Source organism: Chrysochloris asiatica, unplaced genomic scaffold, assembly GCF_000296735.1.
Source record: "Chrysochloris asiatica unplaced genomic scaffold, ChrAsi1.0 scaffold00087, whole genome shotgun sequence".
In the NCBI taxonomy this organism is placed as follows: domain Eukaryota; kingdom Metazoa; phylum Chordata; class Mammalia; order Afrosoricida; family Chrysochloridae; genus Chrysochloris; species Chrysochloris asiatica.
The window spans coordinates 10,631,490-10,646,376 of NW_006408605.1; the positions used below are offsets into that span (position 1 = coordinate 10,631,490).

Consider the following 14,887-nt stretch of genomic DNA (forward strand, 5'->3'; position numbering starts at 1 on the left):
AATAGTGTATATATATTTTTGTATGTATCTTTAAAAGATAATATGTTTTCTTAGTATCACAAATATCTAAGCAGTTTTTATATATTTTCAGATAGTCTTACAAATGTGTTTGTATGCTTAGTGACTTGTTGAATCAGAATTCAAGTGAGATTTATATATCTCTGATATGTCTTTCTTGCAATTTTTGTGATTTCTTGTAATTTATGTACTTCCCTTCCATCTTTTATTTTCTTTGTATTTTTTTCCTTTCTTTGCAATATTTACTTGAAGAAATGTTTATCCTTTAGGATTCCCAGTGTATGGGATGCTAATTGAATCTCCCTAATTTTATATAGCTTGTTATTTTGTTCTAGGTTTCCTACAAATTAGTAGTTAAATATAGAGGCTTGACTGAATTCTGGCTTGGATTTTTTGTTTTTTTTACATGACAACTTCATAGATGGTATTTGTATACTTTCTTTAGGCAGTAGTAATGTATCTGATTATCTTTTTGTATGATGTATGACATTATTAGCCATTAATGGTCTTTGTTTAAATTTGGTAATTCATTAGTAGTTATAAAAGGGTGGTATTTTAAATTCTGTTATTCTTTTTTATTTGGATCTAGGATATGTTTATATAGAGAAACTTCCCCACCACTCTTTGATTACCCTTACTTAGATACTGATCATATAGTAATGGCAGAATAGATGTTTGATTCCCCTCCCCCTGTCATTTACCAGTTTCAATACAATGAGGTGTTTCCCTAGCATCCCTCACAGATGGCCACTGGAATATTTTTGTTTTTAAATTAAGTATCATTTTGTACTTCTAAATTTAAACATATGTGATAGGTTTTACTCAATCATAGCCATTATTCTTTCTGATGCAGAAACTGTCAAAAGATGAAACCGTTTAATGATTATCTTTGGTCAAAAAGGTTAGCTTTTAAATTCCTTTGATATAGCCTTAGTATAGTCTCTTATAACGTCCTTGTATTTTAATATAGCAAGATATTTCAGTCTCACCTTGTACTTCTGGAATCAACCACTTCTAGAAGCCCTAATTCTATTTAGTAGGAAATAGTATTTAGAGACTATAACGTAAACTAGAGGTACCATTTATCATTGATCTACCATTGCTTCTAGGAGTCCTGGTGTGGCACTGTGGGCTAATGTGTCAGACTGCAAAGTCGTTCAAACTGCAAAATCAGTGGTTCAAGCTCACCAGCTGCTCCTTGGAAACCCTATATAGGTTCGCTATGGGTCGGAATCGACTCAACGGCACTTAACAACAACAACAACCATTGCTTCTAAGCCTTTTTATTTAGGAAAGGTGTATTTTCTTTATAGGTAAAATACATCATGTCCATACTTTCAATTCAAAATCATAGGGATTTATTCAACGTCAATAATCTTACATCTGTGTTTTCTCTCAAGCATGCCAAAACTTTCTGTTCTCACCAAATACTCATTTGATTTATATCACAGTATCCATAGATCTGTCTCAGAATGCAAACCAACACTAACACTAATATGGTTGATTTTTTTGTTTTTATTTTTTAAATGTTTTATTGTGAATTATGTGATAATTACATGGGAAAACATTAGCTTTATATTCATCCTATCATATATCATTTCATTGCCATGGTTACAGTCCCCTCCATGCATCATCAACCCCACAAGCCTGCCCCCTGTTTGTCATCACACAGCTCCTCTCCCTCTCTCCACATCATCATCTCTGCCTCCATCTCTGGCGTCACTCTTTCTCTGGGTAGGGTCCCGCACTTCACTCTTCTCCCTTGATGATCCCAGGGACCTCCGTTCCTAGACTGCAAAGTCAACCACTCCCCTCCTTTTTCTGCAAAATGTCTTAATATGGTTTATGAACACTTTAATGTTTTGTATTTTTGCGTCTCTTTTTCCTTAGGCTATACAGACAGTTTGCTGTATTTTAAAATCATTTGGTGTAGTTCTTTTCTTTGTAGCTGAAAATATTTTCATAAAGCATATTTAAATAGAAATTAGGATACTTAAAACACATGCTAATATTTTAAAATTTGAGTTCATCAATTTTATCAGACTGCAAAATCAGATTAACTAATATAACTTTAGAGTTCACAAAATAAATATACTTTTTTTTGTTTGCTAGGTGCTAATGTTCATGCTACAACAGCAACAGGTGACACAGCCTTAACCTATGCTTGTGAAAATGGACATACGGATGTAGCAGATGTTTTACTTCAAGCTGGGGCAGATTTAGTAAGATCCTTTTAATTTTAAATATTTCTGTGTGAATGTTAATACTTGTTTACTCATTTATTTTGAGTTTGATAAGATTATATATATTATCTTATATATTTTAGTGATGGCTTTGTGTATGTGTACATATGTAAAAGCATATAAAATAGCATATTTAAAACATATAAAGTTTATTTTATGTCAATAATACCTCAATTCAAAAGAAAAGAAAGAAAAAAAACTAGTTGCCATCGATTCCAACTCATAGCAATCCCCAAGAAAAGAGGATTCTGGGGCTCCATCTAGGCTCAGCTGAGAAAGAGTATGGTGAATATGCTTCATAAATGAGGAAAGACCCCTGTAAGCATAAGTGCTATGGGAACACATGGGAAGGTCATTTAACTAATCTTTGGGAAGTCAAGATATTATCTCAGAGAAATATTAGCTCCTAAGTCCAATAGGAAGAGGTAACTTCAAATGAAGGAGAGCATGATTCCTTTCAAGAATTTAAACCAATTGCTCTCAAGTCTATTCTGACTCAAGGCTATCTCATGTCTGTCAGAACAGAACTTTGCTCCATAGGATTTTCAATGACTGATTTTTCGGAAGTAGACCACCACACCTTTGTTCTGAGGCAGCTCTAGATGCACTTGAACTTTCAATCTTTCAGTTAGCAGTCCTAGTGCATTAGTAATTCGTACCACCGTGAGACTCCCTCATTGTTTCTCACTTCGTTTTAATATTTAGATATTGGATTTTAACTGCTGACCTTGAAGTTAGCAGTCTAGTTAACCCACTACATCATCAGGGTTCCTTTAGAAAACACTAGTAAAGATCAATAGTTTGCATGCTCTGTATAACTTTTTTTTTTTTTTAAGCTTGGCTACTTGTTCTAGTTCTTGTGTGCTTTACTTGTATTTGAAAATAATGCTTAATAGGATTCACTGTTTCCTTTTCCTTGATAAAACCTTTAGTTTGTTTCTTTTTCACACCCAAATAATTTGACGTTCCTGTACTTTTTCAACTGCCCTTTAGTAGACATATCACAAATGCAGTGTATTTACAGACTAGAATAATGTGTCAAATCACTTTGTATACTTTATTTCTCAAAGCTCTTGGAATTAAAACTTAAACCTTTGATTACCTAAACATTAAAAAACAAAGCTACTATTGATCATTTTTTCACAGCATTATTATTATTATTATTATTATATAGTTTACTTTTTTCCTCATCTTTTATTGTATTCTAAAATTTCAAAATTAATGACAGGTTCACATATGTAATACTCTTAGCAAATATCCATGTTTCTTGCTAAACTGTATATGCTGGCTAATTTTTATTTGAGAGGGTGCTTTAAACTACTTTCTAGAGCTTCTCATAGACTTCATAAAACTATGTGAGACATAGATAGCAATGAATGTTGTAGACAATGAACATAATAGTTTCAAGTAATTAGGAAAAAACTGTGCAAGTGCTATATTTCAAATCAATTCTAATAACCAAACCCAAAACTAAACCCACTGCTATTGAGTTGATTGTGACTCATGGCAACCCTATATAGTGTTTGTAAAGCTGTGAATCTTTTCAGGCTCATCTTTCTCCTGTAGAGCAGCTGATGGGTTTGAGCTGCTAAATTTTGGGCCAGTGCTTATCCTACATCACTACCAGGGCTCCTTTTTTCCAATAAGAAACATTCCCAAATAGGTATCTGAAAATATTTGTTGAAAAGTAATTATTGATTAAAATGAGTATATAGTGTGATTATGCTAATTATTATAATTTCCATGAACACTAAGTATCATAATAATATACTAGCAGTCTTTTTTTTTTTTTTAATGTAATGTTTTAGGTAAAAGTTTATACAGTGAATTAGTTTCCCTTTTAACAATTATTTTTATGTAAACTGTTCTGTGCCATTGGTTATCATTTTTACAGTATGTCAACATTCTCATTATTTCCATTTTGTTTGTTCTGTTTTAAGTGATCTAGCTTTCCTTCCCCTTTTGCCTTTTCACCTTTACTTTTGGATAAATGTTGACCATTTGGTCTCATGTAGTTAATTGTTTCAGAGAGCACATTACTCATGGGTGATACTGATTATTCTATCAGCGAATCTCTTATTTGGCTGAAAGGTGATATGCAGAAATAGCTTCAATTCCAAGTTCAAAGGGTATTTTAGGACAACAGTCTTGAAGATTCTTCTGATCTCTATTAGTCCATTGATTCTGGCCTTTTTTCATGAATTTGAGATTTGTTCCACATTTTTTCCCATTCTATCCAGAACCTTCTAGTATATCTCTGATCAGAACAGTAGTAGTAAAAGGCAGGCAACTTCTAGTTCTTCTGGTCTTAGGTTTAAAGAGATTTTGGATCATATGGGCTTTTCGTCCCATGGACTGTTTTCTTCTTTGAGCTCTCTTAGTTCTTTTCTGTTCCATATGAATAGAATTATGTTATGCCAGGTGACTAAGTTCTAGAGTGGGGATGGGGAGATAGAACATCACTAGCAAGGCATGCTCACCATGGAATCATTCAAAATCAAAAAGGCAACATTTACCTAAGGACAAAATTGAGAAGGGATAGGAAGGTGGGTGGAATGCAAAATAAGAATCACAGGGAAAAAGTTGGATAACTATGGAGAGGATTGTAATCATTTAGATAAAACAAAGTGTATGATTTGTTAAATGTAAAGCTGATGATTTTATCTATAAACCTTCACTCAAATCACAATCAAAATTTAAAAAAAAACTGTTGTTCCAAGCCTTTTAACCCAATAAACCAATCTCATGAGTTATTTGATTTAAGATTCTAGTCTTTCTTAATGTCTAGCAAGCCTCTGTAACTGTGCCCCCTATGTGGTTTGTTTTATATGTAGCTATCTCATTTTAAAAGGTAGCATATGATCAAGAACTAATGGTACAGAAGAAGTCCAAGCTGCACTGAAGAAGGCATTGGAAAAAACAAGGTTCCCAGGAATTGGTGGAATACAAATGAAATATTTCAATAAACAGATACAGCACTGGAAGCAGTCACTCATCTATGCAAGATATTTGCAAGACAGGTGCCCAGCCAACCAATTGGAAGATATCCAAAAGAGAGGTGACCCAATGAAATACAGAAATTATTGATAAATCTTAATAATGTGTGCCAGTAAAATTTTGCTGAAGATAATTCTAAAACAGTTGTAGCATTACTTCAAGGGGAGCTGCCAGAGGTTCAAGCGAGATTCAGACAGAGGACAGAAGGAAATCATGGCTGACGTCAGCTGGATCTTGACTAAAAGCAGAGAATACTAGAAAGATGTTTACTTGTTTTTATTGACTATTCAAAGGCTTTGAACTTTGTAGTTCATGACAAACTATGGATACCATTGCAAAGAATGGGTATTCCAGAACACTTAAGTGTGCTCCTGAGGAGTGTGTACATAGACCAAGAGGTAGTTATTGGAACAGAACAAGGGGATACTGAGTGGTTTAAAATCAGAAAAAAGTGTGCACCATAGTTATTCAATCTGTATGCTGAGCAAATAATCCAAAAAGCTGGATTATATGAAGAAGCATGTGGCATCAGGATTGGAGGAATACTCATTAACAAACTGCAATATGCAGATGGTACAACCTGGTTGATAAAAGCAAAGAGGACTTGAAGATATTTACTGATGAAGATCAAAGACTACTAACTCTCAGTATGTATCGCACCTCAATATAAAGAAAGCAAAAATCTTTACTACTGAACTAGTAAATAGCATAATGATAAATGGAGAGAAGATTGAAGTTGCCAAAGATTTAATTTTCCTTGAATCTACAGTCAACGCTCAAGGAAGCTGTAGTCAAGAAATCACATGATATTACATTGGGCAAATCTGCTGCACAAGACCTCTTTAAAATGTTAAAAAGCGAAATGTCAGTTTAAGGACTAAGGTGCCTTTGACCCAAACTGTTGTGAAAATTGGACAGTGAACAAGGAAGACTGCAGAAGAATCTATGCATTTGAATTATAATGAAGTACCATGAATTGGTATCGACTCGATGGCACCTAACAACAATAACCAAGGACAGCTGGAATCCTGATGTGGTTCTGTGGGTTAATGTGCTGGACTACACGGTCAGTTTGAACCACAAGGTTGGCAGTTCAAGCTCACCAGTCGCTCCTTGGAAACCCTATACAGGGTCCCTATGAATTGGATCCAACTCAATGGCACTTAACAACAACAACATGGACTGCCAGAACAAACAAGTCAGTGTTGGTGAACTGCTCCTTAGAAGCCAGAGTGATAAGACTGCAACTATCATATTTCGGACATGTTATCAGGATGGACTAACCCCTGGGGTGGTGGGCAAAGAAGAAGAAGACCCCCCTCAATGAGATGGATTGACAAAGTGGCAACAACAATGGGCTCAAATGTAACAGCAGTTATGAGGATGGAGCAGGATTGGGCAGTGTTCATTTCTGTTGTGTATAAGGTTGCTACGAGTTGAAACTAATTCAACAGCACCCAAACAACATTTTATATGCAACATAAACAAATGTGTATGCCTATAGATATACCTATACAGCTATGCCTTACAGTATACAAAGGCATCCTTAAGTATCTATGTAACACACATATATTTTTTTGTTGTTTTCCTGTTGTTGCAAATTGTATGTTTTAGCATTTACCAGAATTATTCCTTTTCCTTATGTACTTCTTAGTGCCTTTATTTACCTTGGTCAGAGTATGCTTATTTCATCCATAATTGATTTTGTCTTTCCTATCATCAAACGTAATAAAAGTCTTCTGTCTAGAAAGTGATTGCTTCTTCATCATCCCATCCCAGGTAACCAACAAAGAACTTAGCTCTCATTGTATATATCTATTCTTGACTTTTTATAATAGTGAAATTCATTCAGTATTTGTACTTCAGATTCATCCATGTTTTACGAAGTTTTGTTTATCCTCATTGTTTTTTATTGTTGCTGTGAGGTGCTGTTGAGTCAGTTTTGACTCATCGTGACCCTATGTACAACAGAACGAAACATTGTCATCCTCAAAATTGTTAATATTTGAGCTCATTGTTGTAGCCATTGTTTTCATCCCTCTCGCTGAGGGTCTTTTTTTTCATTAATTTTTATAAATCACATAGTTCTCCATTTTATATATGTACCAAAATTTGTTTATTCATTAATCAGTTGATGAGCACTTTTTGCTATTGTGAATAATGTTGCAGTGAATACGTTGTTGTTGTTGTTAAGTGCCGTGGGTCAGTTCCGACCCATAGCAATCCTGTATAGGGTTTCTGAGGCTGTAAATTTTTACAGGAGCAGAAAGCCTCATCTTTCTCCTGTGGAACAGCTGGTAGTTTCGAACTGCTGACCTTGAGGTTCACTGCCCGATATACATATATCTGTTCATGTCACGGCTCTTAAATCTCTAGGATACACATACCCTGGAATGGAATTGCTGGATCATAAGGTATTTCTCCTTTTTCAGGAGGTGCCATCATGTTTTCCATAGTGATTGTACCATTTTACAATCCCACCAGTAATATAGAAGAATTCTAATCCCCACGCAACCTTGCCAGCATTTGTTTTGTTTTTCAATCATTGCTATTTTTGTGATGAGACAGTATCTCATTGTAATTTTAATTTGTATCTCTCTAATGGCTAATGATCACAAGCGTCTTCTCATGTATTTGTTGCCACCTGAATGCCCTCTCTTCTCTTTGGTGAAATGTCTGTTCATGTCCTTTAACCTTTTTTTTTTTTTTTCTTTTTTTCCAATTGGATTGTTTGTCTTGTTGAGTTTTTGAAGTTTTCTGTGTGTTTTAGAGATTAAACCCTTAACAGCTATGTCTTCGACAAAGATTGTTTTCTATCTGTAGGTTCTCCTTTTACTCTCTTGGTAAAGTCTTTCATGAGCTTAAGTGCTTAATTTTTAGGAGGTCCCAGTTACCTAAATTATCTTCTGCCGGTCATACATTTTTTAGTTTTATGTGATATACTATTTATGCCTTATGCTGTCTTCTAGGAGCTTTATAGTTTTTGATTTTTTACATGCAGATCTTTGAGCTATTTGGGGTTAGTTTCTGTGCAGTGTGAGGTTTGGGGTTAGTTTCTGTGCAGTGTGAGGTATGGATCCTAATTCATTTTTCTATATATCGATAATCCAGTTTTGTCAGCACCATTTGTTAAAAAGACTGGTTCTTCCCCCACTGAGTGGACTTTGGCCCTTGGAGCAATTTCTTCTGTCTTCTCAGTTCTATTCCATTGGTCTGTGTGTCTGTCATTGTACCAGTACCAGGCTGTTTTAATTAGCATGGCAGTATAATAAAGTTCTTTGTTCAGGAAATGTAAGGCCTTCTACTTTATTATTATTCAATATTGCTTTAGCTATTTGGTGTTTCTTTATATATAACGTTGGAGATTTGTTTTCCCATTTAATTTTAAAATGTTGAGATGTAGATCAGGATAGTATTCACTCTCTTTAATTATGATCTATCCCATCAGTTAAAATTTTTGAGTAGTGCACTTTTTTCTTTGAGAATCACACAAAAGTATTTTTATATCTTTTTTGTTTTTAGAGTTGCATTGAATCTTCCATAAAAATTGGAAAATGAAGTATTTTATCACTTAACAACAAACATGAAGAATATAAAAGTGTAAATACTATGTTGTTTTTGTTAAGTGCCATTGAGTCAGTTTCAATTTATGGTGGTGGTGTGCTGTGGAGTTGGCTCTGACTCAAAACCACCCTTTTGGGGCTTCTGGGGCTATAAATCTTTATGGGAGCAGAACACCTCATCTTTCTCCCACGGAAAAACTGGCAGTTTCAAACTGCTGACCTCATGAGTTTCAACTCATAGTGACTCTGTATAGGGTTTCCAATGAGCAGCTGGTGAGTTTGAACTGCTGACCTTATGGTTCAAACTGACCTTGTGGTTTAGTGCTTTATCCAAAGCACCACACCAGGACAAAGTTTAATACTACTACTTTTCTAGAGCAAAGTAACTCTTTTAACCTCTTTCTGTGAAGTTCCATTGAAAACATTAAACTGGAAAAGAGAACTGTCTGGTAAATGTGCTCTAAAATACAGCAAAGCCTTACTGATTTTGACTGAGTTAAAAATCTGTTTTGAAGTATTTTTCAATGCTTTTCATAGACTTCTAGTAGCTAAACACCTGAAATAAGTTTAATAGCGTGTCCATGATTAAGGTTCCTTAAAAGAGTTGCTTTAAATGTACAGATAGTTACTGTTTGAATTCACCATATTTACTTACATTCAAAATATAAAAACAGACTCAGATGAAGACATACCTTATTAAATAACTTAATGTTATTCTAATATTAGGTATTTTTGTATTTGCTATCTTTGTATTCATATTTACATGTATTTCATATTTAATGCAGTTATAATCATAGTATATAATATAGTTTCCTGTTTCACTGTGCATTCAATCATAATATTTTTCATTGTTTGTATCTTTATACTTATAAGTCTTGTATAATATCTCATATTATTAAACTTTTGACTTATTTTTATTTTTCGCTATCATGAATTGTATTAGATTTAGCAACTTCTTGTATACAGCTTTTTTCTTATAAATTATTTCATATATTGATTTTAACCCTTTAAAATATGTACCTATCCTATATGTTTGCTATTTGTGAAGAGTCTCAGTTTTAATATTAGTTCTTTTTAAACATTAATATTTGTTCTTTATAGAAAATACTGAAGGTATGGGGAAATACATGTTTGATATTTAAGATATATATCTTAGTTTTATGATTTCAAGTTGTGCTGGTAGCAGAGTATAAAGTACAAAAATCAACCCCTGAGTTTTGAGAAAAATGACTGATGATTTTTTCCAGTTGGGCCTAATAATGCCATTGCTGCTTACCTGTCTTCTAGTCTCTGCTGCCCTCTCTTAGTATCTGTTTTGGACTAGAGTAATTTCCTTAGTGTTTTGAACTGGAGCTATATTCTTGGCATCTGACAGATGTGTTTAGGTTTGACACTTCTCTAAATATTTTGTGGGCTGGCCTAAGAACCTTCTTTTTTGGAGGGGAGAGGTTAAACCACTTTATTGAGTTTCTGTCGGGTTGAAGGCAGAGGGTGGTGGCGATGAGGGCGTGTGCAGTGTGAGCTAATGAGCTCAGTCCGGCCTGGACCTCACAGACACCGAAATCAGAACCTTCATTTTTGGAGAAATATTTTTGCTCTCAGTTTTAAATAAGGATGCAAATGTCAACCATTAGAACACAATCTAGACCAACTTTGTTGTTGTTGTTAAGTGCTGTTGAGTCAATTCCAACCCCGACCCATAGCAACCCTATATAGGGTTTCCAAGGAGCAGCTGGTGAGCATGAACCACCAACCTTGCAGTTCAAACAACTTTGCAGTCTGACACATTAGGCCACAGTGTCACACCAAGACCAACTTTGTTAGATTTTAGAATTTAACTTTTGGCACATTTTCAAGGTTTTGATATTCTATTTACCTTTTCAAAGCAGGTTAAATACTACTGTTTCCCTTTCTTTAATCCATTTGGATGGTTAAAAAAATTTGTAATGTAACAACCTGGACTTCTTGCATTGTTTCCTGAGATGGAACTGAGAAGTTCAAAAATCTCTACATTTCTTTTAAAACTAAGTTTAGTTTTTGTTAGTTAGTGCTGTCAAGTCGGTTCTGAACCATAGTGACCCTGTATAGGGTTTCCAAGAAGCAGCTAATGGGTTTGATCCACTGACCTTGTGATTCAAACTGATCTTAGAGTCCAGCACATTATTCTACAGTGCCACACCAGCACTCTGCTCGGTAGGCAGAATTCACTATGTAAGCAAATAGCGTTGAACAAATGACTAAATTCATATATTATTACTATTTGTATCTCTTGTTACCAATGTAATAAGAATCATTGTATATTGAAATAAAGATTATTCTTGTATATGCTTTCTTTCTCTACATAGTATATCTTTGTTTTGGGTGAATGGGAGGAGGGGCCCAGTTTGATTTTAGTATTTGATGTTATTGTAGGTTTAAATCAAAATCAAACCCATTGCCCTCGCCTGGCAACCCTATAGATCAGAGTTGAATTGCCTTGTAGGATCTTCCAGGGCTGTAAATCTTCAGAAATGCATATTGGCCCATCTTTGTCATACAGACCTTTTGGTTAGTAGTTGATCATTTAACCACTGTACTACCAGGGCTCCTTATTACAGGTATGTTGTCGTTAAGTGCCACAGAGTCAATTCTGATTCATAGCAACCCTGTATAGGGTTTCTGAGAAGTGGCTAGTGGGTTTTAAACCAGTAACTTTACGGTTACCAGTCCTATGCTTATCATAGCATCACACCAAGACTTTCTATTACAGGTGTTGATGTTAAGTGCTGTCTAGTCAGTTCTGACTCATAGTGACCCTGTACAGGCTTTCTGAGTTTGAACCTCTGTCCTGGCTGTTAGCAGTCCAGTGCTTATCCTATAGCACCATACCAGGTATCATATGTTACAGGTATAATATAGTATAAATAATTTTAACAAACTTATGTTAAAACACATCAGCATTCTGTAGTGCTTAAAGCCTAAAAGAAAAAACAACAAACCACCTTAGAAATTTCTTAATTCTATTTCACTGGAATGAATTTTTTAATATTATTAATGTCCTTGAAAATTTGTAATTTAATTGCTTGATTAGAAATAACCAATAAATACCATTTAAAAACTCAAGCTGATTAACTCTCATAGTCTTTGATTCACTATTCTGGTATCCTGCATTACTGTAGGCCATTTCTTCCAATTGTTGGTCTTTAGATCTGAAGGGTCAGATTTTAATATTTCATAATTTGTTCTCATCTCTATAGCTTACTTCAGTTAATGCACTTATGGTTTGCTTTTCTTTCTTTTTTTTTTTTTTCCTCTACAGTCCTCCAGTCTCTCTTGACTATTATTTCTCAAGATCCTTCCTTTTAATTTTGACTTAATTTTGATGTTCATGTGTTGCTGACTTTCATGTCCCACCATTAGACATGATTGTTGCCTATGAAATATCACTGGATCAGAGTCAGAGTTTCCAAAAGTCTCAGTGAGAACTGTGGATAGTTTAGATGCCAAATGATAGTCTTTTATGGTTAGATGGCAATATTGCATTGTTTTGATTTGCTAAGTGTGTGATCCAGTTTAACATTTTTATAGGCATGCACTGTTATTCCAAAGTAGATCTACTGATAGGAAGGAATGCCTATAGAAAACATCCTATAATAAGTTTGTACGTGGAGATATGTACATGAAGATATGCGCATGAGTGACAAATGCTACATTAATTTAGAAAGAAAGAAACAGTAGACAAGGTACCTCATCACAGTCATCAAATCACTGGTCTATCTATAAGCATACATTTATCTCAATATTATTAATATTATCATCTGTAAAATGGAAAGTTAGTATTATTTCTTGGATTATTTACTGAGATCATATAAAAAATAGTGATTTAGGTTTTAGTAGAGATTAAATACAATATAGTAGAAAGAGCCTGTTACTGTTGTTGTTATTAAGTGCCATCAAGTCAGTTCTGACTCATAGCGACCTTGTATAGGATTTTCAAGGAGCAACTGGTTTGTTGACTATTAGTCCTGTAGAAAAGTTTCTTGAGTCTTTGGTTTCCTTCTGTCTCTTTTGAATAAAGAGAATAAAGATCAATAGTTATATCTTAGATGGCCACTTGTAAGCTTTTAAGACCCTAGATCGTACTCACCAAATTAGAATGTAGAACATAAACTTTACGAGTTATAGTATGCCAATTGAGTGAGTTATCCATGTGACTTTTGGATCTTCATTATCGGTGTTATCTTTACATCCAATTCCTTTCGTGTCATTTCCTCTACATTGTTTGTTTCTTGAGCCTGTCCTCCAGGTCAGTATTTTTTCTTTTTACTTATTGTTGCTTCTACTATGTTATGGTTTCATTATTCTTTTTGCTTTCTTCTCTTTCAACTCACATTTCAATTTACTTTCACTGTTACATCACTTTGTTCAGCTATTAAAAAGTTATTTTCTCTTTATTTGAAAGTGTAGGGGAATATTTTATTAAAATTTTGTTGTTTTCACTTTTGTAGTACTTCTTAATGGTTTCCATGTTGGATGCTTTGTGCTTGTTACACATTTTGTATTGGGCTTGTTGCTTGTTGAATATAATATGGGAAGGGAGAGGAAGTGAGCTTAACAATAAACTAATTCAAATCATATAGTTGTCTTGAATACTTCCTTACAAAATCAATCTTGTTCATATTTGTTACCCTAAGAAGACACATGCTCTGATGGTAGGAAACAACTACCATTGGAACATGTGTCTCCTTAGGCGAACAAATATATTGCTTAGGTAGGAGGCTGGAGTGACTTAAATGAAAGCTTCTTTAGGTCACTTTTCTTTTATTTGGGAACTTGTCTGATTCAGGTCAGTGACCATAGAACATATTACTGTTCCTTAATCTTTTCCTTGTCTTACTATCTGGTAGTTTTTCTCTATTAGGAATCTGGATCTATAAAAAATATATTCTTTCTTTCTAGTTCTTTGAAGGTTCCTGTTTTAGTTCAAACATGTGAGCACTAATTTATGTGAGCACTTATCAGGGGGTGGAAGTTATATAGCTATTTAATTGTGTTACTAGTATTTTTATTACTTTCTCTCCCAACTTCTGACATTCCCAAATCTTTTGATTTCAGTATTTTCCTTAGTCAAGTATTAAAAGATACTGCTCCTATATCTATGGCATTAGTTTTATTTAAAGACAAAATTATGTGTTTAAATAATTCAGCAGAATTATTTCTGTGTATGTGAAGATTTATATTTAGTAGTAGAAAACCATACCCTTCAAAAATTCATACTCTGCTCATAAGATTATGGTGTCTACAGATGAGAATCCTTTTAGTTGAAGACCCATAGTTAACAAAGTCCAACATTTGAAGTACCAATCACAAGGTCTTCATGGCCAAATGTGATTTCTGTTTTTGGAATGAGATCCGTGAGTTCTTCTTTTTCCTTTCACAGGACAAGCAGGAGGACATGAAGACTATTTTGGAGGGCATAGATCCGGCCAAGCATCAGGTGAGGGTGGCCTTTGATGCTTGTAAGCTACCACATAAAGAATAGATGTAGGCAACCAGAACTCTGGATATCTGAATTTCAGCAAGAAGTTCCAGGACCCTGCTGGGTAACAAAGGGAATCCTCCTCAAATGAAAAAGAATATGAAGTCCCAATAAAAAGAGATCTGCCTTACTAGTAGTTTGCTTCCTTAGTATTTTTTCTATTTGGTCTTCATAAAAAGTCTCAGGTGAAAATAGATTTCCTTATTAAGTTCTTTTGCATTCTCCCTTAGATGAGGGAGGGTTTAGACACCCCAATTGAAAGTCTCAATGATCAAATCCTTTGCACTAACTATTATTCATCAAACATCAGACACTGAGATTTAGTTTTGATGTATTGGGTAGTTTTTATATACTCATTAAACAGATGAATTTTAAAAGGTGGTGAAACATTTATTATATTGTTCATGACCTAATTTCTGCAAACTAAAAGTTAAATTTTTTTCTATTTAAAATTGTCTCCTGTGGTTCATCCTGAAGTTGGCTCATAATAAAGATAAATATTTGTTCTTAGGCAAACATTTCTGTTGAAAAAATATATGTAATTTATA

The 14,887-nt window shown here is 34.2% G+C and overlaps 1 protein-coding gene across 4 annotated transcripts in view; it reads left to right on the plus strand.

The window, feature by feature from the left end:
- The window catches only part of ANKHD1 (ankyrin repeat and KH domain containing 1), a 155,643-nt gene that overhangs the window by 83,754 nt on the left and 57,002 nt on the right, over positions 1–14,887 (plus strand). For 2 of the 4 annotated variants that reach the window (XM_006866151.1, XM_006866152.1), the window contains exons 10-11: positions 2,131–2,240; positions 14,241–14,475. In XM_006866151.1, the coding sequence (XP_006866213.1) occupies positions 2,131–2,240; positions 14,241–14,342 (212 nt within the window). In that variant the 3' untranslated portion in view covers positions 14,343–14,475. Of the gene's footprint in view, positions 1–2,130; positions 2,241–14,240; positions 14,476–14,887 lie in introns of those variants that run through there. The other 2 variants (XM_006866150.1, XM_006866153.1) reach the window with 2 other exon arrangements.